At 53.4% G+C, this 20,652-nt stretch overlaps 1 protein-coding gene and 1 long non-coding RNA gene across 2 annotated transcripts; both read right to left on the reverse strand.

Moving 5' to 3' along the window:
* Positions 1 to 255: 255 nt before the first annotated feature.
* Positions 256 to 1,190, reverse strand: LOC309866162. The gene is made up of 2 exons (XR_014312479.1): positions 1,049 to 1,190; positions 256 to 949 (listed from the first exon to the last, which is right to left on the reverse strand). It is a non-coding gene; the product is annotated as an uncharacterized lncRNA (long non-coding RNA).
* Positions 1,191 to 13,188: 11,998 nt separating this feature from the next.
* On the reverse strand, positions 13,189 to 17,578 carry CD320 (CD320 molecule). Its single transcript, XM_082729443.1, has 5 exons — positions 17,369 to 17,578; positions 14,748 to 14,861; positions 14,175 to 14,408; positions 13,758 to 13,916; positions 13,189 to 13,642 (listed from the first exon to the last, which is right to left on the reverse strand). The coding sequence occupies exons 1-5, from the start codon at positions 17,493 to 17,495 to the stop codon at positions 13,500 to 13,502; spliced, it is 777 nt and encodes a 258-aa protein (XP_082585569.1). The 5' UTR covers positions 17,496 to 17,578; the 3' UTR covers positions 13,189 to 13,499.
* Between the last annotated feature and the right edge of the window lie 3,074 nt (positions 17,579 to 20,652).

A 20,652-nucleotide genomic window follows, 5' to 3' on the forward strand; every position in this document is an offset into this window, starting at 1 on the left:
AAAAAATAATTGGGGTGCCTGGGTGGCTCAGTGGGTTAAGCCTCTATGTTCGGCTCAGGTCATGATCTCAGGGTCCTGGGATCAAGCCCTGCATCAGGCTCTCTGCTCAGCAGGGAGCTTCCTTCCCCCCTCTCTCTGCCTGTCTCTCTGCCTACTTGTGATCTCTGTCAAATAAATAAATAAAATCTTTAAAAAAAATTTTTTTAATTAAAAAATAAAAGACTACGTAGTAGAAGGTTGGAGACCAGAAGGCAGTTTCATTAAAACTTCCTCCTTTTTAAGGATGCATTTATTTATAAATTATTGGTATATTTTTTAAGACTTTATGTCATCTCTACATCCAGTGTGGGCCTCAGCCTTACAACCCAGAGGTCTAGAATTGCATGCTCTACCAACAGAGCCAGCCAGGCAAGTGAAAATTATTTGCATGTTTTTAAACAAATATACACAGAAAATAGTAGAAGCAAATATGTCAAAACATCAATGGTAATGAATTTGGGGCTGTTGAGGTAGCAAGGATTATCACTTTGTTTCTCCTGTTAATATTTCCCTGTTTTTCATTTTTGCCAAAATTCCAATAAAACAAAATGGGAGGGGAGAAAGTACGAGCATGAGCTTTTTAACTGAAAAGTGGGTGTAAGCAGGTGTTCACTTATAAGTATCCATAATGTTTGCTTGGTGTACCTTTTTATAGATGCCGACTCACAATAAAACAATAAAAAGATTTCGAAAACTGAGTAGGGGTGGGACAGGGTGCCCAGCTGGCTCAGTGGAAGGAGCGTGTGACTTCAGCTCTGGGTTGTGAGTTTGAGCCCCAACGTGGGACACAGAGATTACTTAAACACACACACACACACACACACACACACGCACAATCCTGTGCAGAGGAAGCCGGCAGACTGCAGAGGGGCTGACTAGAGCAAGCTGGAGTCTCCTTCATACTCCACATCTACAGAAATGATGGAAAACTTCTCCTTAATATATGTTATTCTATGGAGGTCAAATTCGCATAAAATTAATCATTTTAAAGTGAACGATTCGGGGTCACCTGGGTGGCTCAGTCGGTTAAGCGTCTGCCTTCGGCTGGGGTCATGATCCCGGGGTCCTGAGATCGAGCCCCACATCGGGCTCCCCGTTTCTCCCTCTGCCTGGTGCTCCCCTGCTCCCCTGTGTCAAATACATAAATAAAATATTTTTTAAAAGTAAATCAATCGTTAAAGTGAATGATTCAGTGGCAAGCCACCACCACCTCTACTGGGTTCCAAGACACTTCCATCCCCCCCAAAGGGCTCACCCCCCACTGGTACTCACTCCCGCCCCTCCTTCCTCGAGCCCCTGTCAACCACCCACCTGCCTTCTGTCTCTCTGGGTTTGCCTGTTCCAAGCCACAGAACCATAGCGATGGCATCACAGGAGCCATGACCTATCGTGTCCACGCCTCTCACTCAGCCCCATGTTTTGAACGCTCATTATGTTGTTCATTACCCTTCATTCCTCTTGATGCGTGAATGCTAGTCCATGGTCCGGCTAGGTTACATCTGGTTTATCCATTCGCTCACCAACAGACATCCAGGTTGTTTCTTTTGACCATTGTGAACTACGCTGCTATGATCGTTCGTGTGCAAATCTTTGAAGATCTGTTTCTGGGTCAGGTGTGTTCTTTTTTATTTTTTTTAAGATTTTATTTATTTATTTGGCAGACAGAGATCACAAGTAGGCAGAGAGGCAGGCAGAGAGAGGAAGGGAAGCAGGCTTCCTGCTGAGCAGAGAGCCCGATGTGGGGCTCGATCCCAGGACCCTGGGACCATGACCTGAGCCGAAGGCAGAGACTTAACCCGCTGAGCCACTCAGGCGCCCTGTGGGTCAGGTGTGTTCGGATGCTCACTGAGGTCACGCTGCCGGCAGCCCGTACGTGCTCAGGTGTGCTCCCCGTCGTATCTCCATGTGTTTCTCCTTGCAACCTAGGCATGCTGTCCTGTGTATCTGTGCGCTTTCTCTACAGTTGTTTTGTTCTTATTCTAGGAATAAGGTTTTTTTCCATTCTTTAGAGGGGCCCACAAGCCCTCTCCAAGATGCTAAAGGCTCACCATTCAAGGCCCACTTCTACCCACCTCTCAGCCCAGACAAGGCTACTCCTCCAGGAAGCCCTCTAGAATTGCTCTCATCTCTTTGACTGGCTTCACCCCCTTGATGGATGCAACATCCCATTACCTTACCTGTACCTGAGTCCCCAACCCTGCCCTACCGCTCAGCCCTGAGAAGCCTGGCCTCGCCCACGCAGACCCTAGATTCACAATCCAGGGCCGGGAGCCCATCAGCCTGGCTGGGATCTCTGAACAGGATTGCAGCCACCCAGCCAGGCACTCCCATGGCAGGAGGCTGAGTGCAGCCAGAAAGGGGACCTGGCGGCAGGCCAGCAAGTGCACAATAGAGAAAACCCCACACAAGAAAACAAGGAAATAACACAGATTAAAGCGGGAATCAACCATACAGAAGGCAAAGGAACAAAAACGCCAAGAATAAAAACCAAACCCTGGCTCTTTGGGAAGACTCAGGAGATAAACACTTGGGGAAAATGAGCGGGGGCAAGTGAGGAGAGTTTTAAAAATATACGTGAGGTTAAGAGCAACTGTAAGTCAGAACGATGAGAAGTAACAACCGCCTCGGGCCAGGGACCGAGGAGATGCCGCGTGCACCTGCCGGTGGGAGAGCGAACAGGTGCAACTTACCATGCTGGAAAAGAGTCCAAAGGGTCCTCAAAAAACAAAAGCGAGAACCGCCACTGATCCAGTAATTCCACTTTTGGGAATTTACCCAAAGGAAGTAAAATCTGCCGTGAAAAGATATCCACAGCCCCAGGTTCTCTGCCATGTGACTCGCGAGAGCCAAGACAGGGGAAGAACCTAAGTGTCCATCCATGGATAAAGAAAAGGGATACATACAACATGATACAACTCGCTTCAAGAAAGAGGGAAATCCTGCCATTTCCGACAACAGGGAGGGACCTTGAGGGTGTTCTGCTCAGTGAGATAAGTCAGAGACAAACACTGCATGACCTCACTTGTGGAATCCAAAAACAAAAACAAAACAAACAAAAAAAATAAAACCCCAAATCGAATTCAGATACAAAGAACAGATTGGTGGCTGCAGGGATGGCGGGTGAGGGGTGGTAAAAACAAAACAAAACAAAACAGAAGACTGAAACGAAACCAAAGAACTCTAGGGTCGCCTGGGTGGCTCAGATGGTCACCTGCTGCCTTCAGTTCAGGTCACGATCCTAGGGTCCTGGGACTGGGCCCCGCGTCCCTCTGTCTGCCACTCCCCCTGCTTATGTTTATGCTCTGTCTCTCTCTGTCTCCTCTCAAATGATTAAGCAAAATATTTAAAAGCAAAAAACCAGAGAACTATAAGCCCATAAATTTGAAGATCCAGCTGAAATAAATACATTTATGGGGAAACATAAAAAGCAAAAACTCACACCAAGAAGAATCAGAAAACCTAAGTAGATCCATAAATGTGACTGATGGAAACAATGGGGGGACAAGGCCCTCCTCCGGAAAGGACAGAACCAAGGTTGTTAAACCACAATCAAGTTTTATCAGCCTTTCAGGTAGCAGATAATTCCCATCTGATGCTGGTTGATATCAGGAATAGGAAGAGGGAGCAAGAGGAGGGGAACAGCTGGTTTCCTTTCCGAGGACGGAGTAACGTACTACAAGATGCTAAGGGAAAGAAGTCAGACACACACAGTGACATATCGCGTGATTCTGTTCGTATGACATCTCCACAATGGGCAAATCCATGGCGACACAAGGCAGATCGGTGGTTACCTATGAAAAAGGGAAGGGTGGGGGGTGGGCATTGCAACTGCTTAATGAGTATGGGGTTTCCTTCTGTGGGGATGGGAACGTTCTGGAACCAGACAAAGGCGGTAGCTGTGAAACACTGTGAACGTACTATGTGTCATTGAATTGTTTGTTCAAAGGGTTAATTTTATTTTTCTTTTCTTTATTTGTTAGAGAGAGAAAGAGAGAGTGAGCACAAGCGGGGAGGGGCGGAGGGAGAGAGAGAATCTCAAGCAGACTCGGTACTGAGCCTGGAGCCCAACGACGCACAGGGCTCAATCTCATAAGCCTGAGGTCATGAACTGGGCCAAAATCAAGAGTCTAGTGCCTGGGGCGCCGGGGTGGTTTAGTGGGTTAAAGCCTCTGCCTTCAGCTCCGGTCATGATCCAAGGATCCTGGGATGGAGCCCGGCACTGGGCTCTTTGCTCAGCAGGGAGTCTGCTTCCCCCATCCCCCTGCCTGCCTCTCTGCCTACTTGTGATCTGTCAAATAAATAAATAAAATCTTTAAAAAAAGAGTCCAGTGCTTAACTGAGTCACCCAGGCACCCCTCAAGGGTTCATTTTCTTATGTAAATTTCACTTCAATAAAAATGAAAACAGGTAAGGCCCTGGACCAAGACAAGAAAATTGACACCAATTTTCAGTACTGTCCCTCGAAGCAGAAATCCTAACATACTGCCAACCAAATCTCACCAGCGGAGCAGGCGGCAGGGGTTGGGGGTGGGGGACTTCAGAATTGTATCATGACCAAAGGACAATTCAGCCAGAAAAGCTCAGATGAGTAAACCTCAGAAAATCAGGGTAATTTAGCTCTGGCAGCTGACGGACTTGTCTCTGACATTGATACTTGCTTTTGCCACGGCACCATGGACAGGTTCTCCGAACTCGGACCTGCAGCATGATAGGGCTAGGGCAGACCCAGGGCTGGGGCAGCGCACGCAATGTCCTAGCAAGTCTGTTAGCAAAGCATTGAGGAAAGGAGAAGCCAGCTTAAGATGCACACTAGCTCAGTTTAAAAGACTTGTCACATTTCTAGTCCATGGAAGGAAATAAGGGAGCCTTTTGGAAATAAAAATAAAAATTAAAAATACAGAAATCCTGACACCTGCTGCCACATGGACAGCAAACACGTTGGAGGTCAAAGGAGCCAGGCACAAAGAGCCAAACGAGGCATGATTCCACTGCTGTGAGGTCCCTGGAGGAGTCAAAGTCATAGAGACAGAAAGTAGACAGTGGGAGCCAGGGGCGGGGGAGGTGGAGTGTAACAGGGTCGGAGCTTCAGTTTTGCAAGATGGAGAGCTCTGGAAGCGGATGATGGTGATGGCTGCACACCATGCCACTGAAATGTGTACCTAGAAATGGTTAAAACGATAAACTTCGTGTTATGTATGCATTTTTAAATGATTTTATTTATTAGAGCAGGCGGGTGCATGGGGGGAAGGGGCAGAGGGAGAGGAACAAACCCCACGTGGGGCTCCATCCCAGCACCCCTAGATCATGACCTGAGCGGGAGCCAGCTGCTTCATGGGACACCCCCCCCACCACCACCATTTATGTTTATTTTACAACAAGGAAAACACAAAGGTGAAGGTCACCTGAAGGGACAGCGAGCGAAGGTCAGAAACAAAAGCAAACGCCGGAACCCGGGGAAGAACTATGGGAAAGAACCAGAAGCAGCACGTGGTGAGGGGGAGACTCCAGGCCGGATGGTGAAGGGAGGGAGCGCCCCCTGCAGGTCGCTCGCGGCATTCTCGGGGACGCCGGCGCACCGCGCACCGCGCACCGCGCACCGCGCAGCGCAGCCCCAGCCCATCTGTCCTCCTGCGGAAATCGCGCTCCCACCCTTGGGGCAGAACAGACGCCCCATCCCGGAAACAGACACCAGCAGAAAGACATCCTTAGTCATCACAGCTGCCAGCCTGCACCTAGACCCACAGGCCAGCCTTCCCTCCGGGGCTGTGGGTAAACAACGTGCCCGGAGCCCGGGCAAAGCCCCCGGGGGCCACCAGCTCCCAGACCTTGCCCCGTGGGCCACCACCTCCCAGACAGGCTTGCCTATGCCAGAAGCCACCCCAGAACCCTCCCTCTGCACCAGATGGTTCCCATCAGCACACAGATAGGCTGGGTCATCTTCCACCTTTTGCTTTTTTCGGGGGGGGGGGGGGGTTAATCGTTGAGATGAAATCCACATAACATAAAATTAAACTTCAGCAGCGAAGAGTACACTTAAAAGTAAACCTTGGTGGCAGTTAGTGTATGTACAAGGCTATGCAACTGATTTCTAGTTCCGAAACATATCACATGGCAAAGAAGCGTTCAAAAGATGTTCCGCACATCTGTGATCAGGGAATTGCAAATTAAAACAAGATACCGCCACGCACCTACTAAAAACCCAAATTGGGGGGGCGCCTGGGTGGCTCAGTGGGTTAAAGCCTCTGCCTTCAGCTCAGGTCATGATCCCAGGGTCCTGGGATTGAGCCCCACATAGGACTCCCTGCTCAGCAGGGAGCCTGCTTCCCCCCAACCCCGCTCTGTCTCTCTGCCTACTTGTGATCTCTGTGTGTCAAATAAATAAACAAAATCTTTAACAAACAAAACAAAACCCGCCAAACTGGGGATGCCGGGGGTGGGGGGTTGCTCAGTCGGTTAAGCATCTGCCTTTGGCTCAGGTCATGATCCCTGGGTGGTGGGTTCAAGCCCCACATCAGGCTCCCTGCTCAGCAGGAAGCCTGCATCTCCCTCTCCCTCTCCCTGCCCCTCCCCATGCTTGTATTCTGTCAAATAAATAAAATCTTAAAAAACAGGCAGGCGCAGTTGTGTGCCGGATTGCCAAGATGTCATTCCCTAAGCACCAGCCCGTTGCCTCTGGCTACCCTACCCTCAACCCTGCTGAACACAACATCTCTCTGGAAGCCCGGAAGGCACAAGCCGACCGGTTGGCCGCAAGATCCCAACCTAAATGGGAGTATCTGCTTCAGTACAATGACCCCAAATGCCAAGAGCTCATCGAAGATCCTGTCTTGATCCGTTGCACCCAGGCAAGATCAGCAAACATCGATCCCAATTTCAGACCCACTCCCAAGACTTCGCTCTTAGGAGCTCTGTTTGGGATTGGGCCCCTTTTCTTCCGGTTTTATGTTTTCAAAACTGACAGAGATAAGAAAGAAAAACTTATCCAGGAAGGAAAATTGGATCGAACATGGAACATTTCATATTCAGTCTGGCAGTGATGACTGTGTATTATGGTTTAAATAAATCTATTAATCTTTTTTTTTAATCTTAAAAAAAAATAATAATAGGGACGCCTGGGTGGCTCAGTGGGTTAAGCCTCTGCCTTTGGCTCAGGTCATGATCTCAGGGTCCTGGGATCGAACCCCACATCAGGCTCTCGGCTCAGCGGGGAGCCTGCTTCCCCCTTCTCTGCCTGCTGCTCTGCCTACTTGTGATGTCTTTCTCTCTCTCTGTCAAATTAATAAAATCTTTTAAAAAGAACTCTTTAAAAAATAATTAATAAAAATAAAAGAACCTCTGAGGTATGACACACCATTTAGTCTGCTAAGGTGACCATAACCAAACACGCCACACTCTAGGACTTAGGTTTTTTTCTTACAGTTCTGGAGACTAGAAGTCCAGCTCAAGGTGCCAGGAAAGCTGGTTCCCTCTGAGGCCTCCCTCCTCTGCTGGCAGGTGGCCACCTTCTCCCTGTGATCGCATGTGGTCATCCCTCCGTGTCCACATCCGTGAGCCTGCTCTGTGTATCCAAAATTTCCTTTGCTCAAAGGACACCCAACAAGGGGCACCTGGGTGGCTCAGTGGGTTAAGCCGCTGCCTTCAGCTCGGGTCGTGATCTCCGGGTCCTGGGATCGAGTCCTGCATCGGGCTCTCTGCTCGGCGGGGAGCTTGCTTCCTCCTCTCTCTCTCTGCCTGCCTCTCTGCCTGCTTGTGATCTCTCTCTCTGTCAAATAAATAAATAAATAAAATCTTAAAAAAAAAAAAAAAAGGACACCCAACAGATTGGATCGGGGCCCACTCCAGTGGCTTCCTGAATCACCTCCTTAAAGGTGTCACAATTTTAAAAATTAAAAGTAAATGATAAAGGCCCCATCCCTAAATACAGTCATGTTTTGAGGTACAGAAGATTAGGGCTTCTGCACAGAAGTTGGGAGAGGACATGACTCAGCCCACGACATACCCTAGAAGACCCTAGAATTCACCCACTACATTTTGTTTGATTTTAGGATTTCAGGAGATTTAGGATATTTTAGGATATTTGCAGATTTTGTGCCATGAGCACTGTGAGGAATTGTAGGGGATTTCAGCCCTCAAGGAGAAACCCCACAGCCTCTAGCTACCTACCCCTATCCCGCTCTCCTCCCCAGACCCCGGCAACCACGCTCTTTCTGCCCCTACCTGGGATACGAACGGGACCATATGATACCCGACCTTCTGCTCCTTTCACTTCACGTATTTTCAAGGCTCTCCCGTGCTCTAACAGGACTTCACTCCTTTTTATGGCTGAGTAAGACCCCATCGTACAGATGAGCCCCGTCAGGTTTATCCATTCATCCCCTGATGGACCTTTCCACTGGTTCTACATTTGGGCTCTTGGCGACTGGCTGGCTGGGAACATCCATCTACAGCAAATACGTTTTGAATAAACAAAGAAACCTAATCATGTAACCCAAAGAACCCCATCCAAGTGGAAATTTCACACTGTAATGAGAATAGAAGAAAGCATCCAAGATTCCTTTCTTCCCCAGTCTGGCCTTTTGTTCCGCATTACAAATTATAACGTAAGCGTGGCTTCAGCACAAAGTGTACCTACACACCGCGGCTACTAAACCAATTTGGCAAAAACAAAACAAATGAAAAAAAAAAACCTTGTCCTGAGCCAGAAGATTTCAGTTAGATAAATCACTGCCTTAAAGAGGGATTTTTTCGTTATTGCAGGAAGACCCTTCAAAGCCTAAGTCAGACCATGCATCTCTCCACTGAAAACTCCAAGAGGACCCACCATACCTCCCTCACTCTGTGCCTCCCACCCCCACCCCAGCAATCTCTGACATCACCTCTTACCACTGCACCACCCCCTCCACAAGCCTCCCGACTTCCTGTTTCTGGAACGCACTTCTGCCTCGGGGCCTTTGCACTGAGTTTGCTCTTCTCAGAATGTTCTCCACCTATATACCCGCACTGTTCACCTTACTTCCTTCATGTCTCCCCTCAAATGTCTCCGTGCTCTGGAAGCCTCTTTGGATTATCAAATAGAAAGATAGTGACCCTTCTTCCCCCAACCCAGCAAGCCCACCCCTCCTCCTTTGGTACTCAGATTCCAGAACTTAGCACCGTCTGACACTGATGTGGTTTTAGTAGGGTTTAGTAGCTGACCATCTGCTCCGTCACGCCACCTCCACTAACTCCTCTCCATGGGGGAAGGGGTCTTGTTCGGTTCAAGGCGAGTCTCCACCATCTACAACACCTGCCACCGTGTCGATGCTCAATGAATATTTGTCCTCCTCCACAAACTAACCTAGAAATGCAGTGCGATCCCAAAGTCCCAAGTCGATATTTTCTGAAATGCTACATGCCCGTGAAAAGATTCGCGCACTACCTATTAGAGGTGCTGGTTCCAGAACATTACGAGTGTGCTAAATGCCAGGGAGTTGTTCTCTTTAAAATGATTAATTTTCTCTTACGTCAATTTCACATCAATCAACAATGGCTTGATGTAATACTATCACGCTCCTATTAGAATGGCTAAAATTCCAAAGGCTGCCCACAGCAAGCGAAGGGACAAGAATAAATACGTTGCTTGGGGAGGAAAGTAAGAGTGCACCCACTCTGTAAGGCACGTTGGCGTTTCTTTAAAATTAAAAGGGGCACCTGGTTGGCTCAGTTGGTAGCGCTTGTGACTCTTGATCTCAGGGTTGTGAGTTCAAGCCCCGTTTTGGGCATGGAAGCTATTTAAAAAAATTGAATTAAATTAAATTAAATATATACCTACCACGTGATGCAACCACTCCTCTCCTGGGGTACTTACCCAAAAGGAATAAGAGCACATGAAGAACTTAGACCTAACTTCAAAGCAGGGGGCACCTGGGTGGCTCAGTCGATAAGCCTCTGCCTTTGGCTCAGGTCATGATTCCAGAGTCCTGGGATGGAGCCTGCTTCCGGCTCCCTGCTCGGTGTGGAGCCTGCTCCCCCCTTCCCTCTGCCTGCCTCTCTGCCTACTTGTGATCTCTATCAAGTGGGTAAATTTAAAAAAAATCTTAAAAAAAAAAAATGAGTTAACTTTTAGCACATGCAACAACGGGTACAGATCTTAAATATGTCAAGTAAAAAACACCCAGATAGAACAGGCCACCTATGACATGCGTCTAGAACTGCAGTTGGGGGCTCAGTCGGAAGAGCGTGCAACTCTTGATAGAGTTCGAGCCCCACATTAGGTATAGAGATTATTTAAATATTTTTTTAAAAATAGAAACGTGATGAATCTATAGTGTCAGAAGCCAATCAATCGTTGCCTGGGTCATGAGGGGGTAATGAAAAAGGGGCACCGGGAAACGCCGGGGGAAGACCCTTGAACACTTGAGATGCTAGGTGTAAGAAGTACGGCATCAGAGGCCACCTGCGGTAGACTGCATCGTTATGACATGTCCCGATCAGGCAGTCCCACAGAAATGGGAAGTGGGTTATTAGGAGTCGGGGGTTGGGGGATGGCCATGGGGAGTGAGCGCTAATGAGGGTTAGGGTTTCCTTTTGGGGGATGACAAGGTGCCGGAACTAGGTGCCCAACACTGTGAATGTACTAAGTGCCATGGAATGTCTACTTAAACTGGTTATGGTTAATCCAATGTTAATTTTTCCTTAATTAAAAAAAAAAAAAAAAAGAGGAAGGTCAAGAGTTAGAGAGACAAGGACACCCCATCATCCCCTGGAGCCTCTAACCCCCCAAACACCTGCTCCCAGCCACCTGCCAGGGTCCACCGCCTCCTCTTCCTGGGCTCCCCAAACACTGCCCTCCCCAACTTTTAAGTTTGGCCCGTGCCTGCGGTTTCCTGGAAGTGACTCACTGAGCCTGCTGTACATGACAGCAGAGCGAGCCCCACTCCGGGGGAACAGAGGCAGCTGCAACCCCAGCCTCTTCAGAGCGACAGACATTGGTCCCCGTGCCTGTCCCAGCAAGCAAATGGCAGAACTGCTGTCCCACATGACATTACACAGAACTGTCATCTGCATGCTGGGACAGGCGCGGGGACCAATGTCAGTCTGTGGGCAGAACCGCGGGCCCACAGATAGTCAGCTGGCTGATGGGGACAGGCGTCCCCCCACACTGGCCTGCCCCACCCTCTGCCCTCTGCCCTCTGCGTGGAAGGTGGCCTGCAAGGATGGCACCACGATGCGGGTCCTGTCAAGGTTCATGCCCTTGTGTGGTCCCCACGCACATGTGGGCTGACCTAGGACTCCACAGAAGCAAGAGCAGGCATCCAAAGGGACGCTGGGCCGTCGCACTCAGGGGGCCAGAGAGGGGAGGGGGTGGCTCCACTGCCCTGGCCATCCCAAGGCACCAGACATGCCAGAGAAATTCTAGATGCCGATGTCCACCCGGCCCAGCCCCCAGAGGACAGCAGCCACCATTCACTACGTGGGACGGAAGAGCGGCAGCAGACGTGACAGAGAACACGTGGCGGGAGGTTTGTGCCTCTGAACCCACGTGATGCCGATGAATGAGCCAGACCTCTGATTAGGTGACATGTGCCAGTGGCTTCATACCCCCCTTCCTCCCTTGCCCTCTGACCCACGGATGCTGACAATGCCTGAGCAAAGGGGACAAAAACCTAAAAACAAGAAAATCCAGCCGAGCTCCAAGCAACACTGCCAGATAAGGAATCCGTTTACCTGCCCCTGGAACTCCCTCTTTCAGAAAGCTCTGGGGGGCCTAGATAGTCGACTGCCCAAGTTACCCCACTTCTCCTTCCCAGCCTCAATTCCTCTTTTTATGCTTCAAATTCACTAAAAAAGAGGACACCTGGGGGCCTCAGTCGGTGAAGCGTCTGCCTTCAGCTCAGGTCATGATCTCAGAGTCCTGGGATCGAGCCCCACGTCGGGCTCTCTGCTCAGGGGGGAGCCTGCTTCCCTCTCTCCCTCTGCCTGCCTCTCTGCCTACTTGTGATTTCTGTCAAATAAATACAATCTTAAAAATAAATAAATAAATCCATCAGTGAAGTGTGAGTTCCCGAAACCCTGGACACTCTGCCCTCGGACCCTGACAAAGGCAGAGCCCCAGGTCCACTCTTTCTCTCTCTCTCTCTAGGTTCCCCGTGACCTCGCTGTGTGGCCAGCGAGGCTGCCGTGTGCCCTCTGGTGAGGACCCGTGAGTCATCACCCTCGTTCCTCGAAGTTCCCAGATAGTCTTTGCTGAAATGCGTCCAGCAATTGTAAGAACCCCAAGCGCCGACCCAGCCGGAACACTGGCTGCAGACAGGAAAGGTAAGTGGAGGCAGGCCAGGCAGAGCAGAAACCCAGGCGGATGCCACAGGCGCTCCTAGCCCGTGGCGACCCTGTCAACAGGCCAGTACCTACGGGACAGACGGCGCCTGCTCCCAGAGCCCGCTGGGGTTATTCCAACAAGCCAACCCCAAGCCCGCCTGCCCACGGGAACCACAATAAACCTTCTTGCCCATGTTCTCCTCGAGCTCCCCCCGACTCCGGACCCTGGTGCTTTCTTCCTGGGCATGGGGTAGTGTGCCCCCTGCCCCCCGTCTTTTGGGAACTGTGAGTCTTTTCAGTGGCAGTCCACAGCCCAGAGCACAAAGCACCCATGTTAAAACTGGGTGGATGGGGCTTCTGGGAGGCTCAGTGGGTTAAAGCCTCTGCCTTCAGCTCCGGTCACGATCCCAGCATCCTGGGATCGAGCCCCAAGTCAGGTTCTCTGCTCAGCAAGGAGCCTGCTTCCCTTCCCCTCTCTCTGCCTGCTTCTCTGCCTACTTGTGATTTGTCAAATAAACAAATAAAACCTTTAAAAAAACCAAAAAAACTGGGTGGAGCCCAGATCAACCCTGGGATGCCCAGCTTACATCTCAGAGAGCGAGAAGCCACGACAGATGGCGGTCCCCCGGGACTCCGCACAGGGGCTGGCACGTAAGGAAGACCACCCCGCTGCCCCAGGCCCACCGCCTCCTCCTCTGGGTCCCAGGAAGCCAGAGGCAGAGCGGCCGAGGGAGCGCGCGGGGCTGGGTCCCCGAGTCCCACCCTCTGGGGGCACTACCATCGTGGAGGAGGGGCTGTAAGGGAGACCCTCGGCTGCCCGGGCGGAGGGAGACAGAGGCCCAGAAGCAGACGGAGGATGTGAAGTAACTTTAATCAGCACCTTCCGATGAGGGCAGGAGGAGCGTCTACGTGTGGGGCCGCGCCCCGGAGTAGACCGGGGCCAGCCCTTCCGTTCCGACTGTGATGCACTCCCCATCCAGGGTCCCGGCACCCCCAGCCTCTGTGGGACCGGCTGCAGGAGCTCGGCTCCACGGTGCTGCCTGGCCAGAAGGACCCACGGCTGAGGGCCGGTGTGCCAGCACCCGTGCGCCGCCGCTGACGTACCAGGTCTCCAGAGCTGCCGCCGCTCCGGGACCAGGAGCCTGGGTGGCAAGAGCTTGTCCTCAGAGCAGCGAGGGCTTCCTGTCTGACAGCAGCAGCGACTCCTTCACGACCACCAGCAGCCCCAGCGGGTGCAGGCGCCCGCGGGCACAGAGCCGGGACAGCACGAACAGGGAGATGGCGGCCACACCGGCACTCAGCACCACTGTGGGGTCAGACAGGCAGGGGTCAGCAGGAGCAGGAGCTGGCCGCACAGAGAGGGGCGTTTGCAGCCTGAGTCCTCCTCAAGCCCCAGGAGGAGGGGGGCCTGGCCATCTTACCCGCAGCCGCGATAACCCCCCAAGCACTCCGGTTTCCAGACTGGACCGAGTCCTCGTCCCCAGTGGGGGTGGCTGTGACATTCCTGAGAGAGGGGACACTGTGCGGGGTCACGGGGGTCCCCGTGGATGTGGCAGTCCCTTCCTGGAGGGTCTCAGTTCCTGCAATAAGTCCAGGCATTCAGCAGCTGGGGGTGGGCGGGGAGACCCTGGGGACACAAACATGTGTTCCAGATGCGGGGGACGGGGGCGGGAGGAACCTTGCGGCTCATCTCCCGCTGCCCCCAGGGGATGCAGGCCCAGGTGGATGCAAGTGTCCACACTTTCAGCCTGGTCACCCACCAGAGGGTGTCAAGTGTCCTTATCTAACGGGCAGCCCACCCCACCCCTCCAGACACGCTGAGGTCCCAGGGCACACACCACAGCCAAGTTCATCACTGGAGTCGGGACAGTCGGGATGGCCATCGCAGAGCCACGTGTGTGGGACACAGGCACCGCCCAGCAGGCAGCGGAGCTCCCCCGCCGGGCAGGGCTGGGAACTGCAGTTATGACCGTTCTCGTGGATGCCATCTCGGCAGTCCTCGACGTTGTCACAAGGGCAGGGGCTGCCAGTGGGTGGCTGGCACTCTCCGTCCTGAGCACAAGGCTTGATACCTGGGGTACAAAGCCAGTCAGGTCCCAAACACCCACCCAACAGTGCTGCGGTACGCCCCTACACCAAGCCTTCTTGTAAGCCCCGCCTTCCAGGAACAGGTGACCTTAGAAAACCCACACATCCTAAAGATCCCCCCATTGTGAGCTCCACCTGCCAGGCCCAGCCTCCCTTCAAGCCCCTCTTCCCGAGCCCCACCCCCAAGTCCCCTTCCCAGACAACCCACCTCTTCTTGTAAGCCCTGCCCACTCTCAGGGCCCCGCCCCATCACCCCCAAGACCACACCCCTTAAACCAGCGCCTCACCCCCTGGGGCCCTGACCCCAGAGCGAAGCCACTCACTGCAGTCCTCCTCATCGCTGCCGTCTGGGCAGTCCTGGTCACCGTCGCAGCGCAGAATGAGGGGCACGCAGAAGCCACTCGTGCGGCACTGGAAGCTGGTGGGCGAGCAGGAGCCTACAAGGAGCACACAAGTGAGGTCTGGGAGGCACCAGTCCTGGCTCCCTCCGCCAGGGGCATGGAGGTTACAGATTGCGACCACTAGAGACAGGCCAGGTCCCAGGGCGCTGGAATGACACTGGTAGCCACCATTTGCGGAGGACCTACTCGGTGGGAGGCCTGGAGCGCAGGTTCTCCTGCCATGCCCATGCTGCAGAAGACACTGAGGAGAGTGACAAAGCCCCAGGCTGCAGCGCTGGTGGCAGAGTCCAGGTCTGAACCCAGGTCTCACTGATCCCAGAGTCTTTACAGGCTCCAGGCCAGACAGTCTCCCCTAGAGGCCCTCCAAGATCCACAGGTCAAAGCACTGGGGTAGCGGCCATCTCCAAGCCTGCCCCGCACCAGGCCCATGATCAGGGCCAGCACGGCCCGTTATATCCCACCTGCTTAGCCAAGGGGAAACTGAGGCCCTGGGCAGAGGACCTGCTTAGTTAGCAAGGCTTGTCCACTCACCTCCTAAATTCCTCCCAGATCCAACCACCTTCCCCATCCTGAACGTGCCGCCTCCTCACAAGGCCCTGTCCCCATCTCCATTCGGACACTGGGGATCACAGAGCCACATCATTTAGTCACCTGCCCTTGCCCCCCCTCTGCTCAAAACCATGCCCCCTTCTCGTGCCAAATCCGTTTTGTCTGTGGGGTCGCAAGGCCCGGCCCAGCCCCACCGCTTCTGGGACCTCACCGCCTCCCTCCTCTTCCCTCTTCAACCAGCTCCCTCTGGCCTGACGGGCTCGTTCCCACCTCAGGGACTTTGCCCATGCAGGTTCCTGGCCCAGTCCTCCCTCTCTCCTCCCCACTCTGCAACTGGCGATTCCTTCTCAGCCTTCAGATCTCAGCTTCTTTCTCGGAAGGGTCTCCTGCACCTCTCAGGGAGGCCTGACGCTCTTCCTTCCCCCAGTAACAACGGTCCTCAAACTGGTATCCACTCAGACTGGACACGCGGTGGAGATCAGGGCCGGGACCTCGTGACCGCAAGCCCAGGGCAATACAGACACGAGTCACACCAAGGTCCAGGCTGTGTCCTGATGAGAGCTGAGCCTTCCTGGGCCCCAGGCAGTGAGGCTCAAGCTACGTGCTGATCTGGAGGAGCAGCACGGACGGCCTAGAACGAGGGCCAGCAGGAGGGAGTCTGACAGACGGAGGAAAAGAATGGCCCTTCTCTTGGGTGCAGTGGTGGGAGAGAAGGTGGGGGCACAAATACCCCAACCTAGTGGCTCTCCAGTCCATCCCGGTACTCTTGCCACTTTCACCTTTACTTGGGCCTGTGCCTCCAGACCCCCTGTTCCCCAGAGCCAGTCTGTCCACAGGCCCCCGGGCACAATGATACCTGTGGCTCACAAAGTCCCTGAGCTTTTGAAGTCAGGAAGAGGTATGGCCGGACCTGGATCTGGCTTCCTTCCCTGCCCACGAGGGTGGGGGTGTCTGGCCATCTCTGGGTGCGGTTTCCTCTCCAGGCCTAGCCATTCTCAGCCCTGCAAACCTCCAGACCTCCCTCCCTGGAGTGTGGGTTCTTCCTGGACATGGGGGGGGGGGGCAAAGCACAGCACACCATGCCTCATAGGGCTGTGGGGTCAGACAGGAGTTAGAAGTGACCAGTGGGGGAAAAAATGAAAGTGACCGGTGACTTTTCCGTCCAGCCTCAGTTCCCTCCCCTGTAAAACGAGCACTCTAGAAGTCCCTATCATAGGGTCCGGAGGAGACCACTTGCAGTTTGGTACTTGGTTAAAGTGAGTCCTGCCCCCTTAAAGGACCCAGGAACATTTAGCCTGTAAAGGCAAGGTCTTTGGGATGAGCCAGGAGACCAGATCAGACGGGAGCTCACAGCTGAAAGCAAGGGTCACCTGTGCCTACAGGGAGATCACTCTATCCCACCGCTCTGGGAACCTCAGAGATGGCCACCAAGATCACTTAGGCCCAGGAGCAGGTGTCCAAGGGCCTGGGGTTACCGGGAGGGAGAGAAACCTTTTGCTCTCTAAAGCCAGAGGAGCAAGGCGCAGGGATGGGGAGGGTGGGGCCTGGTGGCCCAGGAAACTCTGCCATATGCCCTCGGGGTCGGACGGGGGTATATTCGCCGCAGCGGCTGCCAAGAGGCGCCAGGTGACCGGCCATGCAGTTAGAGGTCGGACAACCGGAGCCTCCAGCAAGCCTTCCTGCCCACGCTGGGCTGAAGGGCTGCTTGGAGGTGACAAAGGGGTCCGCCAAAGCGGAGCGGGAGTGGGGTGTGAGAAGGCAGAAGCCGGGCAGCGAGAAGCAGTCAGGGTCACCCAGGCGACGATCGCTCTGTGGGGATGGCTGGCTCAAGGGCCAGGCTCCCGGCACGCCAGAGTCTCAAGCCACGTGCGGGGGGAGTGTCCGGGACCCGCGAGCGCCACAGCCAATAACGAGGCGCAGCCGGGGCGCGGGGCGGGGCGGGCCGGCGGAGGGGTGCGCGCGCGCGGAGTGCGCGGGGAGCGGAGCTCACTCACCTGGGGCCTGGGCCAAGGACTGGGTCGGCATCGGGGTCGGGGCTGCCTGCAGGCCCAGCCCGAAGCCGAGCAGCAGCCGCAGAGCCAGGCCCAGGGCTGCCGGCCGCCGCACTCCGCCCTGCGCCATGCAGCTCCTCGCCGCACCGCCCCTGCCCTGGAACTGACCACGCGCCGACCCGGCCTCGCTTTTATCCCCGCGCACGCGCGCCGCCGTCGGGGGCGGGGCCCACGCCTCGAAGATGTGCGGCGCCCCCGGCTACGCCTACCGTAAAGGTCCGAATACGAGGAGACCCACAATTTGAGGCTCTAACCCACTTTTCCCAGTGACAAGGTCTATGGAAAAATCCAGGCCCGTTTGAAGTTAGAAACTGTGGGGATGTAAAGGAACTCGTCGGTGTCTACTCACAACATCGAAGGCGTCGTATGAGTCCTGCGGCAAATGTGACTGTCTAAATATTATAGTTAATATGGCAGCAACCCCCCGAGGCACGATCCAGCCTCTGCCTCCTCCAGCTTCTCTTCTGCATCCAGCCTTTGCTACTTTGCTCACTTTGACTTAGTGTCTCTTGACCCACTAGAAGGTCAGTTGTAGGACAGGAGTGATATGTTGTTCATTGCGTCCCCAGTGCCCAGCACAGGGTCTGACACATAACGGGATCTTCAATATTTAGTGAATAAGTGAATGAAACACTTCCAGAAGTTCCATCAGGGGTCCTGTCCCTCGCACCTGGGAGCGCTCACCCACGCCCACTGCCTCCTTCAGTCTTCCTCACCGGGAGGTAGGTTGTATTCTTCCAGAACAAGATACACAAAGGCCGCCCATGGGCTTTCTCTTCTTGTGCTTAATCCATAAGCACATAAAATACAAATCTTCTGGGGCGACTGGGGGGCTCAGTCGGTTAAGCGTCCGCCTTTCCCTGGGGTCACGATCCTTAGGGTCCTGGGATCAAGCCTTGCATTAGGCTTCCCGCTCAGCGGGGAGCTTGCTTCTCCTTCTCCCTGCCGCCCTGCCTACTTGTGCGCTCTGTGTCAAATAAAATCTTAAAAAAAAAAAAACAAACAAACAAACAAACCTTCTACAGACTTTCTAGCCAATCAGAGGCTGAGTTTTCTTGAAAATAAATACTTTATCAATAGCTCTGCCTTCAGAAGAGGCAACAGGTGGACTGCCGGCAGAACCTCAGACAAGTGGTGCGCCCTCAGTGCTAGGTGTACAAGCATTGACCCCCCACCCCAAATCCCCACCCCCCGTTCCTGGGAAGCAACACTAAGCATCCCGAGTTTTCCCACAAGGAGCTCTGTTTGCAGGTTGTTGGCAAGCTTCACTATTTGAAAATGTTGAAAGTTATAGGTGCTTTTGGAGTGTGTATATTATATGTGTCTGTTGGGGGTTTTTGTTGTTTAAAAAAAAAAAAAAAAACTCCCAGATATCCCAGGGGAAATGGGTTAAGAGGCAAAGGTGTACGGGTGCAGAGGCAGATGGAAAGCTGACAAACAGGACTGTGCATGGCAGAGGTGGGGAGTGCCCCATCTTTGAGGCTCAGAGGTCTCTGGGGTGCAGGGATAAAAGCTGAAGATGCCATGGATCTATAGTTGTTAGTCGGACTCATCAGCTGTCAGGTTCAAGGTCATTGAGCCTGAGCAAGTTCTTGTCCTTCCATTCCTGTTTTTCTGCTGAGGGGGTGTGGCATCATCCATGACCTCCCAGGATTGTTCCACAAAGGAGCCGAGATCCCCAGAGCGTTCAAAACAGTACCTTGCGCACAGACCTTAGGTGTCAGACCTCCTTCCCACCCCCACTCCCTTGCAAAACTTCAAGTCTGTGTCACCGAACTATTCAGAAACCTCCATTGGCGTATCTTGCCCGCAGTCTGTGGAAGCCCTCAGGGCAGCCTTCCTTGTGACCTCATTACAACCTGCCCAGACTTCCTCTCCCTCCCAATCTCTTTCCTGAATCTGACTCAGCCTTTGCTCTAATCAGAGTCCCACCTCCTCCAGAAAACCTGCCCTGGGGGCTGCAGCCTGGGGTTTTCTCCCAGGTGAGCTTTTAGCATTTCTATTGCCAACTCTGAGGCTCCGTGATACATCCTGCCTTGCTCTTGGCTTCCAGAGAGCAGCGCAGTAGCAACACCCAGATCTTCCTACATCTCTTCACCCACTGAAGGACTGTGGGGTTCTTCCGCAGGGCAGCCATGTCACGCCCCCACTTGAGGTCCCTATATGGCTCCCCATTGTTCCTTCGGACAGACCTGGTTTTTCTGGCTTTCACTCAACATCTCATTTCTCCACAAGTACCAGCCCCTTCTTTTCCTAGGCTGACTCCACCTTGCTCCCCAGGCCCACAATGAAAGGTTTCTGGTTCATGGGGTGCCTGGGTGGCTTAAGCCTTTGCTTTGGCTCAGGTCATGATCTCAGGGTCCTGGGATCTAGCCCTGCATTGCTTCCCCCCCCACCCCACCCTCCCCCCCACCCCACCCCTCCCCCCACCCCCACTCCCCACCCAGCCTCTCTCTGCCTGCCTCTCTGCCTACTTGTGATTTCTGTCAAATAAATAAAATCTTTTAAAAGAAAGAAGAAAGAAAGAAAGAGAGAAAGAAAGGTAGGTATCTGGTTCAGGGAGGCCTTTCTTCACCTGTTCTAGGTGAGCCTTCTCTGGGAGTTGCCCTGCAGTCCTCGGTCACCCCCATGAAGCTGCAGGGCACTCCAGGCCAGATGGGGGCAGCCGTGGAAGGGCGCTGGCTGGTGTCTACATGAGCAACAGCAATGGGAACACGAGAAACCTAAGGGAGCAGCTTGCGTTCAGCCCCGGGGTCCTTCACAGTCAGTGCCCCCCAAACATCCAAAGGTCCTAGAACCCAGCCTACTGATCTCTAGGTTAGCCAGGCCCCCAAGAAGGGATGGTGACAACACCAGAGCCTCTGGACCCCATGGCATCAGACTCGGTGCCCAGTGACAGTGTGTCACCCTGAAGCTCAGGAACCCCTCTCCCTCCTGCCACCCTGGAGCGCTGGCAGAGTGAACAGAATCAGCACCAACTTCCCCAGGAAATCCAGGAAGTCGTATGCAGCTTCAAAAAGTCAGAACAGGGGGCACCTGGGTGGCTCAGTGGATTAAGCCGCTGCCTTCAGCTCGGGTCATGATCTCAGGGTCCTGGGATCGAGTCCCGCATCGGGCTCTCTGCTCAGTGGGGAGCCTGCTTCCCTCTCTCTCTCTCTGCCTGCCTCTCCGACTACTTGTGATCTCTCTGTCAAATAAATAAATAAAATCTTTAAAAAAAAAAAAAG

This window comes from Mustela nivalis, assembly GCF_964662115.1.
Source record: "Mustela nivalis genome assembly, chromosome: 1".
NCBI classification, from domain to species: domain Eukaryota; kingdom Metazoa; phylum Chordata; class Mammalia; order Carnivora; family Mustelidae; genus Mustela; species Mustela nivalis.

Excerpts from the sequence above, each read along its gene's own strand:
- CD320 (XM_082729443.1), bottom strand. The coding sequence starts at position 17,495 with ATGGCGCAGGGCGGAGTGCGGCGGCCGGCAGCCCTGGGCCTGGCTCTG. Across the intron at positions 14,409-14,747 it reads CAGCGATGAGGAGGACTGCA|GTATCAAGCCTTGTGCTCAG; the intron begins GTGAGTGGCTTC and ends TTTGTACCCCAG. Across the intron at positions 13,643-13,757 it reads GGGGGTTATCGCGGCTGCGG|TGGTGCTGAGTGCCGGTGTG; the intron begins GTAAGATGGCCA and ends CTGACCCCACAG.